The 15,685-nt window shown below is 42.2% G+C and overlaps 1 protein-coding gene across 1 annotated transcript in view; it reads left to right on the forward strand.

Moving 5' to 3' along the window:
* LOC141139538 (vitamin K-dependent protein C-like) overlaps positions 1-15,685 on the forward strand; it is a 138,310-nt gene that overhangs the window by 67,657 nt on the left and 54,968 nt on the right. Inside the window, exon 7 of the mRNA XM_073625777.1 lies at positions 12,311-12,408. Coding sequence (XP_073481878.1) covers positions 12,311-12,408 — 98 coding nt within the window. The remainder of the gene's footprint in view (positions 1-12,310; positions 12,409-15,685) is intronic.

Consider the following 15,685-nt stretch of genomic DNA (forward strand, 5'->3'; position numbering starts at 1 on the left):
CTATTTTCATAGTTGACTCTAATATCACAATATATCTCCCGAAGAAGCTTAGGAAAGCGAAACATGTTGAGAAAGTGGTATTAATTTCTGTATCAAAGAATTACCCCTTTTGTTTTGTATATTGTTTTTTGCCAATGTCTGTTTTTTTTAATGAGATTGTTTAAATAAAATATCATTTTATTATACGCTCTTTACCTCATTGATCTCAGCACCGTTAAAAGTCCCTGAGGCCTACACAATGGCCTCAATGCCCCTTTCTAATTTTTGAACTTAGGGAGAGACATAGTTTGGCCCAACAGCAACAAACTATAGTACAGTAGTTCAAAAGCTGGAGTTCTCTCTTAAATTGAAGTGCAAAAAACTGTAGAACTACAATAAACAACCAACAAATGGCACAACTAGACAATTGGAACATACTAGGTAGTCAGTCATACTATGTTGTATGTTCCAATTGTCCAATAGCACAGTCCAATAGCAACTAATTTACTATGTTCAACATGGTAAATGAATTGGTCTATGCTATGGATTTTTAAATCTATTTCAGTAAAAGTGGCAGATTTTGCTTTAAGAACAAAAGCTGTTCAGCTTTCTCACAGGAGAGATGGTTTCTCTTCTCATCAAGAATATAAGGTGCTAGACTAAATAGTCTCTCACTCTCTGTACTGGTGCTTGGAGCAGATAAATATCTGCGTGCAATCTGTGCAAGCAAGGGAAAACGTTCTTCGTTGATGTGCCAATATTTAAGGGGATTTTCGTCTCTGGCAATAGGTTGTTCAGCTAAATAAATGACCAGCTGTTGGGTAGCTGCACTTGTTGTGGCACTGCTATGGATTGGGGTGCATTCGTGTAAAATTTCTTCAAACATATCAGATATGGAGGGAGTGTGTTCCTCTTCACTTGTATGTGACCGTTTCCCACTTTCCTCTGTGCGACACCTCGAAACTCCTTCACTAGATGCTTCCACCACCTACATTTATGCCAGTATTATTTCCAGTACACGCTGCTTTTTCTCCACATTAAAGTAATGCTCTTTAAATTGAGGATCTAGAACTGTTGCAAGGTAGTACAGAGGGTTGGACTCATTTGAGTTGGTTTATGTTTGTTACAGAGGGTTGGACTCTGTGTCTTGAAACCAGTTGGTAACGGCCTCCAGTATATTGGTTTTAGCCGTTTTTACGCCATGGTCTGTTTCTACCTCTTTTCCAAGCAGACGCTTCAGTGCAGCAATCAAGGGGATAACTTCAGCAATGGAAGCATTAGCTGAGCTTATTTCTTTTGTTAACTGTTCAAATGGAGATAGAAGAGACAAACTATTTTCAACTAACATCCACTAATGTGCACTCAGTGTTGCTGGCAGCTCGTAATCTGCAATGTATGCAGCTAAAACACGCTTTTGTTCAAAAAGACTTTGTAGCATATAGTAGGTGCTGTTCCAATGAGTGGTTACATCTTGCTGCAGTCGTTTTGGTGCCATTCCAAACTGCATCTGCAAAGCTTGTAATCTGGAATAAGCAAGCGGAGAAGGCTTAAAGTGACCCACAATTTTATTTCCTTTTGTTACGATATCAGATATGGTGCGCTGACTCAGCAATCCTTCATTCACAGCCAATTGTAGCGTGTATGCCATGCACGGTATGCTTTGAAATTCACTGTCCTCCATTGCCTTTGCCATGTTCCATGCATTATCTCTGACAATCAAATGCACTTTAGACTTCTCAAAGTGCCAAGTGTTAAGCATGGTTTTTAAAGCATCAGATATTGCTGCTGCAGTATGTGATTCAACAAACTCACATGATTTAAGTAGGATGTTTTGCAATTGAAATTTGTCATCTATCCACTGCGCTGTCAGACTGAGCATGCTCGTTGGACTGACATCTGAACTCCAAATGTCAGTAGTAAAACTGATTGCTATGATGTCGGTAGTCATGAGCTCCTGAACGTGTTTTCTAACACTGCTAAACAATTCATGTAGACTGGTATCTGCAAAAAAGCGTCTGCTTGGTAGTGAGTAACGCGGCTCAATATGTTGCATGAGCCTACGGAATCCAATGTCCTCCACAACAGAGAATGGCTGGTCGTCTAATGCAATAAATTCCATAACTTTAGCTGTAATGGCATGAGCTTTGGACTGTCACTTGCATATTTTTTAACCTTTTCAAACACTGTGGCCACAGATGGTGTTAAGCCTGAGGCACTTTTTGAAAGTGGCACTGTTTTCTTGTAATCAGAATGCTGAACTGGATGACGTGTTTTCAGGTGGTGTATCAAACCTGTTGTTGAAAAATTCTTTGGCACTGTACCCCCTCTTGAAATTTCTGTTGAGCAAAGCGTACAGATTGCAAATTTGGGGTCTTTATCAGAAACTTTAAAATATTTCCACACTGCAGACATGGTCCACCTTTGCTGGTAACGTAGAATAATATCATAGAATGATTTATAGCGGGAGTAAAATCTGAGGGGGGGGGGGGGACGGGACGATATCAATTTAAAAGCTAAACCCCAGGAGGCAGCTTTAAAAAATAAAATAAAAGCTAACCAATCCTTTTTTTTTTTTTTATGGTGCTGCTCCTGGCATGCAAGGTAGTTATGTCTGGACTGCAGTACATCTGACTTGTACCAAAAAAATATAATTGAACTGAATACATTTGATTTGAAATGGAATGGATTGCTTGCAAATTGCAATTGCATGCTATTTTATTTTTTTTGAGCTATTCTGTAGTATATTTCATGTGCCTTGTTGTCATTGAATAAAATCTGTCACTTTGTCTCAGCGTAGTATTTTAAGTTATACAGTTATACGACACTGACATGACAGCAACGCATGAATTTTTTAAAACATGACAGTACGCAATAAATATAATTATTAATATATTATATATGAAATATAATATATTATATATTTATTGCATACTGTCATGTTTAAAAAAATTCATGCGTTTGCTGTCATGTCAGTACTGTATAACTTATACTACGTTGTCAAAAGGACACATTCAATAACAGCAAGCAAGCGCATAAATTTTATACTGTATAATACAGAATAGCTAAAAAAAAAAATAGTTTGCAATTCATTACATTCCATTTCAAATCATATTTAATCACTCAGTCAGTTCAATTATATAATTTTTTTTGCTACAAGTCAGATCAGATGTACTGCAGTGCAGACACACAGTCATTTTAAATAGTCCGTACTAGTACTATAATAAAATAATCAAGAAATAAAATTATTAGTTTGTTTCTGTCAGTTTAAGAAGGCAAAAGCAGCAATGCTCACCGGCGAATAGTAATGGTAGCCACCCAGAAGTGAGGGTGCCCACTCTTGTACTTGAGTATGCTATGTGCAGCCCTCTATGATGCCGTCTCTCGCTTCCCAGTACAGTCTCTCGCTTCCCAGTACAGTCTCTCGCTTCCCAGTAACGTCTCTTGGGTCCCAGTACTGTTTCTCGATTCCCAGCAGCGTCTCTCAGGTCCCAGCAGCGTCTCACAAGCACGAGGAGCGTCCGCGGGGAAGGTGCCAGCGTCTCAGCAGGGAACGTGCTTACGAGTGCGGCATTGCGGCGTCTTAAACGCGAGGAACGTGTACGCCGCCCACACAACAAGCAACGTCACCCGCGGGTTCTGCCGCCTCTACTGCGCATGTGAGATTTTCAGCAAGAATTCTCTCTCGGCTTTTTGCCGAAAGGGCCATTTTTGTCCGATATGTTTTGGTGGCCAAAATTTCGGTGCATCCCTAGTTGCTACCACAGAGGGGACTGCAGACCCCCGCCTGGAAATGGCTACTAGGAAAATGTTAGGACTTATTCAGAGTGAGGCCTAGTCATGTGCTAACAGTGACAGGAATCTATAATTGGACAGTAGAGGAAAGCAAGTGATCTCAAGTAGTGTGCTGGAGGAGATGTGAAGTAGCAGAGACTGTCAATTTGAATTCAATTACCTTTATTTCCACTAAGAAAGATTCATCATTTGGGCATCCTGGCCCCTTTTCCCCATCCAAATTTAAACCCCTAATAAAAACAAGCAAGAGACTGTTCATTGACTGGAGAAAGTGTGCCTAAAATGGATGTCTGACCAAGCAGGGTGATGTGTGGATGTTGAAACACGCAGCAACCCCACAGGGGCACCCCTACACACACACATAAAATGCACTTTCTGCACTTTACTCTTTACACTTTAACTTAATTTCCATGACATCTGACATCACATTTGACACACTATCAGAATTCTTTGCCGTGGAAAGCCACACATAGGAGTGGAGATTCTGTAGCTGTTATTTCTGTGCAGAATGCAAGCACATATCTTATAGGCCATATTCCCTCTACACCTCCATTCCTCTGCTTGGGAGCACCACAGATTTGGGACCACTTCCTAATATATATACTAAGCATTAGCTTCCATCCACTCATCACAGGACCCCCTGCTGAGGTTCAGGGGGATGAAGGTGCTTCCTTTAGTACACCAGTCTCTCTCTCCTTGTCCCTTCTATAGCTCTACCCAACCAGGCATGCTCCCAGATGGCACACTCATTCCCAGGCTTCCACCACTACTCACATATTAGTATTCAGTCCAGGTCTGTACCACCCTGCCTAGAACAGGGCCCTTTGGATTGATACTGCAGGCAATTACATCTTAGCAGCTCTGGAGTGTCTGTCTCACATGCCCCATCTACTTGGGATTCCTGGCATTCATATGGGCACTAACTATACTCATGACATCACTAAAGAGGGATTTTTCTAAAAGAGAAGTGTTACTAAACCCAGTAATATGAAAATAGTTCAACCCCCCCCCCCCCCCCCAGTGCCCACAAACCTTCTTTTTACATTAAAATACTACCACTATATACCTTTTTGGATGATCTGTATACCATGGTTACATGATAAACTGCACAGTTTCTCCAGTGCTGAGAGTTCAGGTAGGAGATTTCCTCTACAGCCTATATACACGCCCACATGTGTGATGTCAATATCATGTGACCTGGCTAGCTCTGAGAACAAGTAAATTACAACTTACAACCTTTATTTACCATACTGTCTCGGGACAGAGCCACCTAGTGGAAGACAAGCTAACTGTACCCACCAACAAAGGGGTTACACACATTACTACCCCTGTTATTTCTCCAATCCAGCTATGGTATTTCAATCTAACATTGTTTTGAGATGGTTCACCCCAAGGAGATTTCTCTATATTGCCTTGAATTGGTAAGGGCTGTCAGGGTATACCTTTGTGCCACTGCTTATTTTAGACTGATCCCATTTTTTCAGAAAGTTCTAAAAGATGTTCTCTGGCCTCCAAATCCACTATTTCTAAATGGCTTCAAGAGGTTGTTGTGCAGGCCTCTAAATTACAGATTTAAATGCCTCCTTTTCAGTTATATCCCACTACACTAGGGCAGCAGGGGCAGACTGATAACTCATGGGGCCCCCAGGCAATAGGAGATTATGGGGCCCCCAGGCAATCAGAGATTATGGGGCCACACAGTATACACACACACACACAGTATACAATCACACAGTATACACATACATGTACACACAGTATACACAGACAGATGTAAAAAAAAACACAGATTTATACATACTGTCCCTGGTTTTACTGAGGCTGGCAACCCTGATGGGGCCCCCTAGTGGCCCAGGGCCCTCGGGCAGTGCCCGAGTGGCTCAATGGTTAGTCCGCCCCTGTAGGGCAGTGAGAGTTTCTTAGGATTTCATTACTAGGACTCGGTGTCACAGATTTGTATAGCTGCAACATGGTTTTGTGTACATACTTTCTACAAGATCGATGTGTCTGCTGCTGCAGTTGCTTTTTTCAGTTAAAAGGTTCTGGAAGCAACTATTCAACTGTTTTTCTTGTGTTATTTGGAAGACCACAGTTTGGACTGCTTTTGTACATCCCTAAGTTTATTACTATCAAGTCCCTCAAGTGATGATAGAGAAAATAAAATGTTTGTACTTGTCATAAAATCTATACAAATAAGCATGTTTAAGCTTCTCAATGCAGTATAGAGATTGGTTGAGAGTCAATAATGTATTTTTGACAGGTCTCCTCCTGGCCTTTTTTTAATATTTGCTCTCATATATTTATGTAATCTACAGTGCCTTGAAAAAGTATCCATACCCCTTGAAATGTTCCACATTTTGTCATGTTACAACCAAAAACGTAAATGTATTTTATTGGGATTTTATGTGATAAACCAACACAAAGTGGCACATAATTGTGAAGTGGAAGGAAAATGATAAATGGTTTTCAAAATTTTTTACACATAAATATCTAAAAAGTGTGGGGTGCATTTGACTCAGGGGGGTGCAGCCCCCCTGAGTCAATACTTTGTAGCACCACCTTTCCCTGCAATTATAGCTGCAAGTCTTTTTAGGGATGTCTCTACCAGTTTTGCACATCTAGAGAGCGAAAAGCTTGCCCATTCTTCTCTGCAAAATCACTCAAGCTCTGTCAGATTGGATGGAGAACGTCTGTAAACAGCAATTTTCAAGTCTTGCCACAGATTCTCAACTGGATTTAGGTTTTAAACTTTGACTGGTCCATTCTAACACATAATTATGCTTTGAACTAAACCATTCCATTGTAGCTCTGGCTGTATGTTTAGGGTCGTTGTCCTGCTGGAAGGTGAACTTCCTTACCAGTCTCAAGTCTTTTGCAAACTCTAACAGATTTTCTTCTAAGATTTCCTTGTATTTGGCTCCATCCATCTTCCCATCAACTCTGACCAGCTTCCCTGTCCCTGCTGAAGAAAAGCATCCCCACAACATGATGCTGCCACCACCTTGTTTCACAGTGGTGATGGTGTGTTCAGGGTGCAGTGTTAGTTTTCCGCCACACATAGCGTTTTGCTTTTGGGCAAAAAAGTTAAATTGTGGTCTCATCTGACTAGAGCACCTTCCACATGTTTGCTGTGTCACCCACATGGCTTCTCGCAAACTGAAAACTGGATTTCTTATGACTTTCTTTCAACAATGGCTTTCATCTTGCCACTCTTCCATAAAGGCCAGATTTGTGGAGTGCACGACTAATAGTTGTCCTGGGGATGGATTTTTTCACCTGAGCTGTGGATCTCTGCAGCTCCTCCAGAGTTATCATGGGCCTCTTGGCTGCTTCTCTGATTAATGCTCTCCTTGCTCAGCCTGTCAGTTTAGCTGGATGACCATGTCTTGGTAGGTTTGCAGTTGTGCCATACTCTTTCCATTTTCGGATGATGGATTGAACAGTGCTCCGTGAGATGTCCAAAGCTTGGGATATTTTTTTATAACCTAACCCTGCTTTAAACCACTTGCGGACCGCCCATCGTCATTGTACGCCGGCTATTTGAAGGCTGCCATAACCCCGGTATCTTTTTAAACAGCAGGCGTTGCACTTTCAGATAAAAGTCGCAAGATTTGCCGCAAGATAATTTTTATCGGGGGCGGGAGAGGGCCCCCCCCGCCGCTCCCTGATGGTCTCCGCCATTTACCGGAGCCACCGGTAGCAGTGGAGACGATCGGGTCCTCCCCCCTCTGACACATGGAGCTGAGTGAGTGAAAGATCGCCCCCGCTTGGCTCCATAACATTGGATGACGGAAGCAATGTCAAACGTCACTTCCGCCCAATGGTCCTAAAGGGGAATTTTTTTTTATTGAGAAAAAATTATTTTAATTTTTTTTTTTTTTATTGCATTTAAGTGTAAATGTGAGATCTGAGGTCTTTTTTTATCCCAGATCCCACATTAAAGAGGTCCTGTCATGATTTTTTCTATTACAAGGGATGTTTACATTCCTTGTAATAGAAATAAGAGTGACCCAAATTTTTTTTTTAAATGGACAGTGTAAAAATAAAAAATAAAACGTAAAATAAATAAGAAAAAAAAGAGAAAATTTCAAGCGCCCTGTCCCGCAGAGCTCACGCGCAGAAGCGAACGCATGCGTAAGTCATGCCCGCATATGAAAACGGTGTTCAAACCATACATGTGAGGTATCGCCACAATCGTTAGAGTGAGAGCAATAATTATAGCAAAAGACCACCTCTGTAACTCAAAACTGGTAACCTGTAGAAATTTTTAAACGTCGCCTACGGAGATTTTTAAGGGTCAAAGTTTGTCGCTATTCCACGAGCGGACGCAAATTTGAAGCATGACATGTTGGGTATCAAGTTACTCAGCGTAACATTATCTTTCACAATATAAAAAAAAATTGGGCTAATTTTACTGTTGTCTTATTTTTTAATTCAAAAAAGTGTATTTTTTCCAAAACAATTGCGCTTGTATGACCGCTGCGCAAATACGGTGTCACATAAAGTATTGCTATATATAAACGACCACCAGTTTATTCTCTAGGGTGTCTGAAAAAAATATATAATGTTTGGGAGTTCTAAGTAATTTTCTAGCAAAAAAATATTATTTATTTATTATTAGTCTGTAATTAACCACTTCGCGCCCACTCTATAGCCGAAAGACAGCTACAGCATGGACGCCAATGGCCTGGAGGCCATCCCTGTATGTCCTCCTGTTTACTTCCGCGATGCACGCTCCCACAGGCGCGCATGGGGGAAATTCTGTGCTGGCCGTGTGCCTTGGACACAGCCAGTCACAGATCACTGTAAATGGCCAATCACAGCGGCCGTTTACAGCGCGATTGGAGCTTCCAATGAGAGATGATCTCATATGTAAACATATGAGATCATATCTCATCGCCGGCTCTCCCTCCTCACACAGAGACAGCATGAGAGGAGGGAGAGCTAACGGCTGCAGCGGTGAGTGTCAGGCAAAAAAAAAAAACAGAAAATAAAGTGACCACATCACCTGTTAGTGCCATCTGTCCCCACTGCCATCTGTCAGTGCCATCTGTCCCCACTGCCATTTGTCAGTGCCATCTGTCCCCACTGCCATCTGTCCCCACTGCCATCTATCAGTGCCATCTGTCCCCACTGCCATCTATCAGTGCCATCTGTCCCCACTGCCATCTGTCAGTGCCATCTGTCCCCACTGCCATTTGTCAGTGCCATCTGTCCCCACTGCCATCTGTCCCCACTGCCATCTATCAGTGCCATCTGTCCCCACTGCCATCTGTCAGTGCTATCTGTCCCCACTGCCATCTGTCCCCAGTGCCACCTGTCCCCAGTGCCATCTGTCCCCAGTGCCACGTATAAGTGCCATCTGTCATCAGTGCCACATATTAGTGCCATCTGTCATCAGTGCCACGTATCAGTGCCATCTGTCATCAGTGCCACCTGTCAGTGTCACGTGCCATCTGTTATCAGTGTCACGTGTCATCAGTGCCACGTATCAGTGCCATCTGTCATCAGTGTCACGTGTCATCAGTGCCATGTATTAGTGCATCTGTCATCAGTGCCATGTATTAGTGCATCTGTCATCAGTGCCACGTATTAGTGTCATCTGTCATCAGTGCCACGTATTAGTGCCATCTGCCATCAGTGCCACGTATTAGTGCCATCTGTCATCAGTGCCACGTATTAGTGCCATCTGTCATCAGTGCCATCTGTTATCAGTGCCACGTGTCATCACCACATATTAGTGCCATCTGTCATCAGTGTCATCAGTGCCATGTATTAGTGCCATTCATCAGTGCCACATCAGTGTCACGTGTCATCAGTGCCAAGTATCAGTGCCATCTGTCATCAGTACCACGTGAGTGTCACGTGTCATTGTCCTGGTGCCCCAGGGCCTTCAAAAGAGTAATAGGTGGTCAACAAGTTAGATGTGTAATTTATGCTCCTTGAACACGTGATGGTGCTCCCTGCATGTTGGTCTCACACATGTGGTATAGTAATACTCAGGTGGAGTAGCAGAATGTATTTTGGGGTGTCATTTGTGGTATACACATGCCATGTGAGAAAAATAACCTATTACAATGACAATTTTGTGGTGGGGGGAAAAAATTCTTCATTTTGCAAAGAATTGCAAAATACCTTGGAATGTCTACTTTCAAAAAATGGCTTGTTAGGGTCGCAAGAAATGAGATAGGTCGTCAGTACATTAGGTGTGATCAATTTTTTATAATTTGCACCACAGCTTGTAGACTCTATAACTTTTACACAGACCAAATAATATCCACTAATTTGGCTTATTTTTACCAAAGATATGTAGCAGTATAAATTGTGGCCAAAATTTATGAAGAAAAATTAATAATTTGCAAAATTTAATCACAGAAACTAAGTAAAATGTGTTTTTTGTTTTTTTTTTTAATTTCGGTCTTTTTTGATTTATAGCACAAAAAATAAAAAACCCAGAGGTGATCAAATACCACCAAAAGAAAGCTCTATTTGTATGAAAAAAAGGACAAAAAAATAATTTGGGTACAGTATTACATGACTGAGTAATTGTCATTCAAAGTGTGAGAGCACCGAAAGCTGAAAATTGGTCTGGGCAGGAGGGGGGTTTAAGTGCCCAGTTGTCAAGTGGTTAAGTTGTTATTTCTCCACAACTTTATTTCTAACCTGTCTGGTGGGTTCCTTGGCCTTCATGATGCTATTTGTTCACTTAGGTTCCCTAACAAACCTCTGTAAAATACATTTATGTTTTTGGTTGTAACATGACAAAATGTGGGAAATTTCAAGGGGTATAAATACTTTTTTAAGGCACTGTACATCTGTAAAGCCCACTGCTGTTCAGTATTTTGTTTTTTTTTCTTTGCAGCAGTATGACCACAGTCCCAATAAATGAAGGGAAATGTATTTAAAGGTTCACAGTAAAAACCCAACAGGGTCTATTTCATACCCACTCTATCCAACCATTAAAAGAACAAGTTTTGGCTGAACATGCATTTTTAGCTCTTCAATTGAGCTAATAACATGTAAGTGGACCTAAACTCAGAAAGTAAAGATTGTCTATTTTATAGAGAACATCTAGAAGTGGTAAAGTCACCTGTGTACTTTCTGTGCCTTAAGATTCAAATCTGTATATTTGCAATGTGAGATCTGAAGCACTGTGCCTCTGACTGCTAGTCTCACAAATTGTGGTGTAAGATTAAAGATGTCACTACTGTAGTGCTGCCCATTTTTCCTTGCTCAAAATAAAGCTGTATCCAAGGACCTGTAGTGCAAGGATCTCCCTGCTTCTGCTTCATCCATTCTGTGGATCTATGCTTCCTCCATCTCGTCTGCTGCTTCTTGAATATTCCCTCATAAGTAATCAGATTGGCAGCTATTAGGACGACAGCTCTGAAATTAGGAAGCAAAGGCCTGCCTCTACCAAGATGGATGCTTCCATACAGAGATAAAGTGCAGAACATGGCAGGGTAGGTCAGTAATGAGGAAAATATCAGTTGGAGACCAGGGGTCTCCAAACTTCCTAAGAAAAGGGCCAGATAACTGTCCTTCAAGCTTTAGAGGGGGGACTAGACTGTGGTCAGTGGGAGTAGGAATGCCTCAGTGTCAGTCTGAGTGAACAGGCTTGGTGGCCAGTCTGAATAGAAAAAAATGGCATAGCACATGTGATCAGTAGAAGCAGAGATAGTGCCCCCACCTTGGTATCAGCAAGAGGAATAGTGCCCCATTGTTAATGTCAGCGGAAGGAATATCATTGGTGTCAGTGGGAGGAACGTTGCCCCATTGATGGTGTCAGTGGAAGGAATAGTGCCCCATCGTTGGTGTCAATTGGAGGAATAGTGCCCCATCATTGATGTCAGTAGGAGGAATAGAGCCCTATCATTGGTGTCAGTGGGTAGAATAGTGCCCCATCTATTGTATCAGTGGGAGGAATAGCATTCCATCATTTATATCAGTGGGAGGAATTAAGCCCCATTGTTGGTGTCAGTGAAAGGAATAGTGCCCCATTGTTGGTATCAGGGAAAGAAATAGTGTCCCATCGTTGGTGTCAGTGGAAAGAACTATACTTCATCATTGGTGTCAGTGGGAGGAACAATACCTTGTATCAGTGGGAGGAATAGTAATCCAAGGGCTGAATATAGGCAAGCAAAGGGCCACAGTTTGGAGACTAGTGCTATAGACAAAACTGGTGACTAGTCCTTTGCCCTCTGCTTGCCTTTTTTGGGTGTAGCTTACATAGTTCACCACCAGCATAACAACACTTAGCACCTAAACCAAGTTTACCTTTTAAACTTAAATTTAAGACCACCTCTTCTGCTATATACTCATATTGCCTGGTGTCAGGAGCCCCAGGCACCAGAATCAAAAACTCTTCTATTTTGACCTGTCCATATCCCAGACCAGATTTCACAGCGCTAACAAAATAACTCCTTGAACTGCATCAATCCGAGCAGAAATACATATAACTGAACTATGGGGAAGGGATAAAAATTTGTTATACATTAGGTGCATGTTGTGCTGAATACATATATCTGATATCTTACAGAGGATTTTCCTTGTGGCAGAAGTAAAATCATTGACTATGACTATTCAGCCCGTCTCACAGGAGCAAAGAAAGGGCGCAAAGGAGACAGTCCATGGCAGGTTCGTAATCTTAATTTTTATTATAACAGTTTGAAACTATTCACCAACTTTATCAGCCTTCACTGATAAAGAACGAAATTTAAAAATTACCTAGTATAACATGGAAAAACTAAAAAAAATGACATTCTGCGGAAAAATTGGCACTGCCTATAAAACAAAATGCTTCATTCTGCACCCTGTGGTTAATGCCAATCAGCTTCTAACTTCAGCTTGTTCAGTTAGGATTTGACAATAAAACTGGGAAGCTGATCTCTATGCAGAGCTGAACCAGATTTTGCACTCCCCAGTTTTAGTAAATCAACCCCTATGAGACACTTTCACTGCAGTGAAATTTTCATTTTTAATTGTATTATTCTCTCTTTTTCGATCCTTAGTTTATGTCATGCATTTATCATATTTTGTCAAATAGCCTGTAAGATGTTCTCCCTCTATCACGTGGTGTCTTGAAATGGTTTCTTCTTTTAACTATAAAAATGAAATATTATAGACTTCAACCTGAAGCAGATGATAAGGGTCCTGTTGGTTTGAACCTATGCTGGCCAGTTGTTTGAAGAGTGTAAAATAGAAGCTCCTAGGCTTTGCACCTCTTGACCACAGCAACTCTGGGACCACAGCGATGAAACTGAGGCTTTGATGGTGAGGGCTGGAACGCGGTGCCGGGCGTGATGACGTCACTGGTGGGTTGCAACGGCATTTTTTCTAACGGCATTCCAGTCCTCACCTTCGGCCTTATCCAAGCCTCAGTTTCATCGCTGTGGTCCCAGAGATCCTGCTGGCTAGGATTTCTCCCGCACAGGCAGAAAAATCAGCTGTTCAGAATGCCGCTCTGCAGTGAACGCCACACCAGTGTGGATGGACCCATGCCTTACTTCCTTAACCTCCATGTAAGTGGATAATGCACCTGTATCTCATTAAAATGTTAACAGTTCTAACCTAGAGGCGCCTGTGTTTTCTCTTCTCACCAGAGCTTCACAGGTTGCCACTGGAGTCCTCTTCCACTCCTCCATGAGGACATCATGGAGCTGATGGATGTTAGAGACCTTGCGCTCCTCCACCTTTTATTTGAGGATGCCCCACAGATGCTCAATAGGGTTTAGGTCTGGAGACATGCTTAGCCAGTCCATCACCTTTACCCTCAGCTTCTTTAGCAAGGCAGTGGTCATCTTGGTGGTGTGTTTGGGTCGTTATCATGTTGGAATACTGCCTTGCAGCCCAGCCCCCGAAGCAAGGGGATCATGTTCTGCTTCAGTATGTGACAGTACATGTTGGCATTCATGGTTCCTTCAATGAACTGTAGCTCCCCAGTGCTGGCAGCACCCATGCAGCCCCAGACCATGACACTCCCACCACCATGCTTGACTGTAGACAAGACACACTTGTCTTTGTACTCCTCACCTGGTTGCCCTCACACATGCTTGACACCATCTGAACCAAATAAGTTTATCTTGGTCTCATCAGACCACAGGACATGGTTCCAGTAATTCATGTCCTTAGTCTGCTTGTCTTCAGCAAACTGTTTACGGGCTTTCTTGTGCATCATCTTTAGAAGAGGCTTCCTTCTGGGATGACAGCTATGCAGACCAATTTGATGCAGTGTGCGGCGTATGGTCTGAGCACTGATGGGCTGCCCCCCCCCTCCACCCCTTCAACCTCTGCAGCAATGCTGGCAGCACTCATACATCTATTTCCCAAAGACAACCTCTGGATATGATGCTGAGCACGTGCACTCAACCTCTTTGGTCGAACATGGCGAGGCCTGTTCTGAGTGGAAGAGAAAAAAGCCCTTAGGCTGAATGCTGTGCTATAACTAAATAATATAAATTAACAAAAAAGCTGCTGGCATCCAAAAATCCAGTACAGAAACTTCAAACACAGTGCAAATAAACAACAAAAGATGCAGCGCTAATTAAATCATGCATATATAAATGAGAATATGCATAAAAAATTGGTGAAAAAATATAAAAGTGAAAAAAGAAAAAAAGTGAAAAAAAAAAGAGAAAAACTAAAGCAAGGTCCCATTGAATGATAAGTCCATAGATAATTAAAAAAGAGTGTCCATCTAAATGAGCAAGATGAATTGCAGATAAGTGAACGTGACCAAATCTTCAAAACAAACGAAAGTGCTTCCAATCACCACCCAAAGTGTATGGATAACCTGCTTACCAGAAAGCGATGACCGCCATAGCAGTCTCGCCCAGCATTAGGGAAGTATGGTCTCCCTCAACCCTTTATGGACAATCCGGGACTCACACTGGTGCTATGAATACTCAGAGACATAAAGCAAAGAGGACCTCCATAGTGTAGTATGTTCGATATTGGAATTTAATGAAAGCTAAATATTGCACTTACAAGAAAAGAAGTCATCAATTGCAAACAGGTAATGTGGATACGACAAGCCGGGGTTGCGGTACCACCCTCGGTCTCACTCTACTTCCTATGGTATACACCCGTCCAACGTCTCTGAAGAAACAAACGTGATGACATCACTGTCGGAGGCTCCACCCGGCCCTATATACTCTGAACAGCAGTATACAGGCGGTCCAAACAAGACAGGGACTGTAGGTTTGTTCTTAAGTAGAATCTGTTTATAATTTTGAACTGGTACATTTTTAAAGTGTAGCTCCAGCCAAAAAATCTATTTTTAAGCTTTTTGGAAAACTTAGGGAAGGGTTATCACCCCTGTAACCTTTGTTTTGCTGTCTGTGCACCTGTTCAGAAGATTTCACCTCACTTTCTGTCCCAATGACAATTGGATTTTGAAAATTTGGGGTTTTTAGTAAAACAAGGAATTCTTACAGGAGAGAATTTCCCTTCCCAGGGGTAGATTTCCTCTCACTTCCTGTTGTCTCCTTCTGTTTGAAAGTAGGAGTCGTTTGTAAGTTGGATGTTTGAAAGTAGGGGCCTGCCCTATATACTCTGCAGAAATTTGGGCCTTAGGTGTTGGTGTTGCCACAACACTGTAAGCCCTCACAGTTACTCTTGGTGGGCGCAAGAACGGGCCCAGCTGTGAAATATTAGATCAAGAATTGTAATTACATGCCCTTGTTGAACAGGGTTGGAAAAATTGGGCCTTTGGTGGTGGACGGTGTGGTGGTGTTGTCACAACACTGTAAGGCCTCACAGTTACTCTTGGTGGGCGCAGGAATGGGCCCTGCTGTGAAATATTAGATCAAGAATTGTAATTACATGCCCCTGTTGAACAGGGGCAGAAAAATTGGGCCTTAGGCACAGGTGCTGGTGCCACAACACTGCAACCCCTCACAGAAACTCTAGTTGG

The sequence above is a fragment of the Aquarana catesbeiana genome, linkage group LG04 (assembly GCF_042186555.1).
Source record: "Aquarana catesbeiana isolate 2022-GZ linkage group LG04, ASM4218655v1, whole genome shotgun sequence".
Classification (NCBI taxonomy): domain Eukaryota; kingdom Metazoa; phylum Chordata; class Amphibia; order Anura; family Ranidae; genus Aquarana; species Aquarana catesbeiana.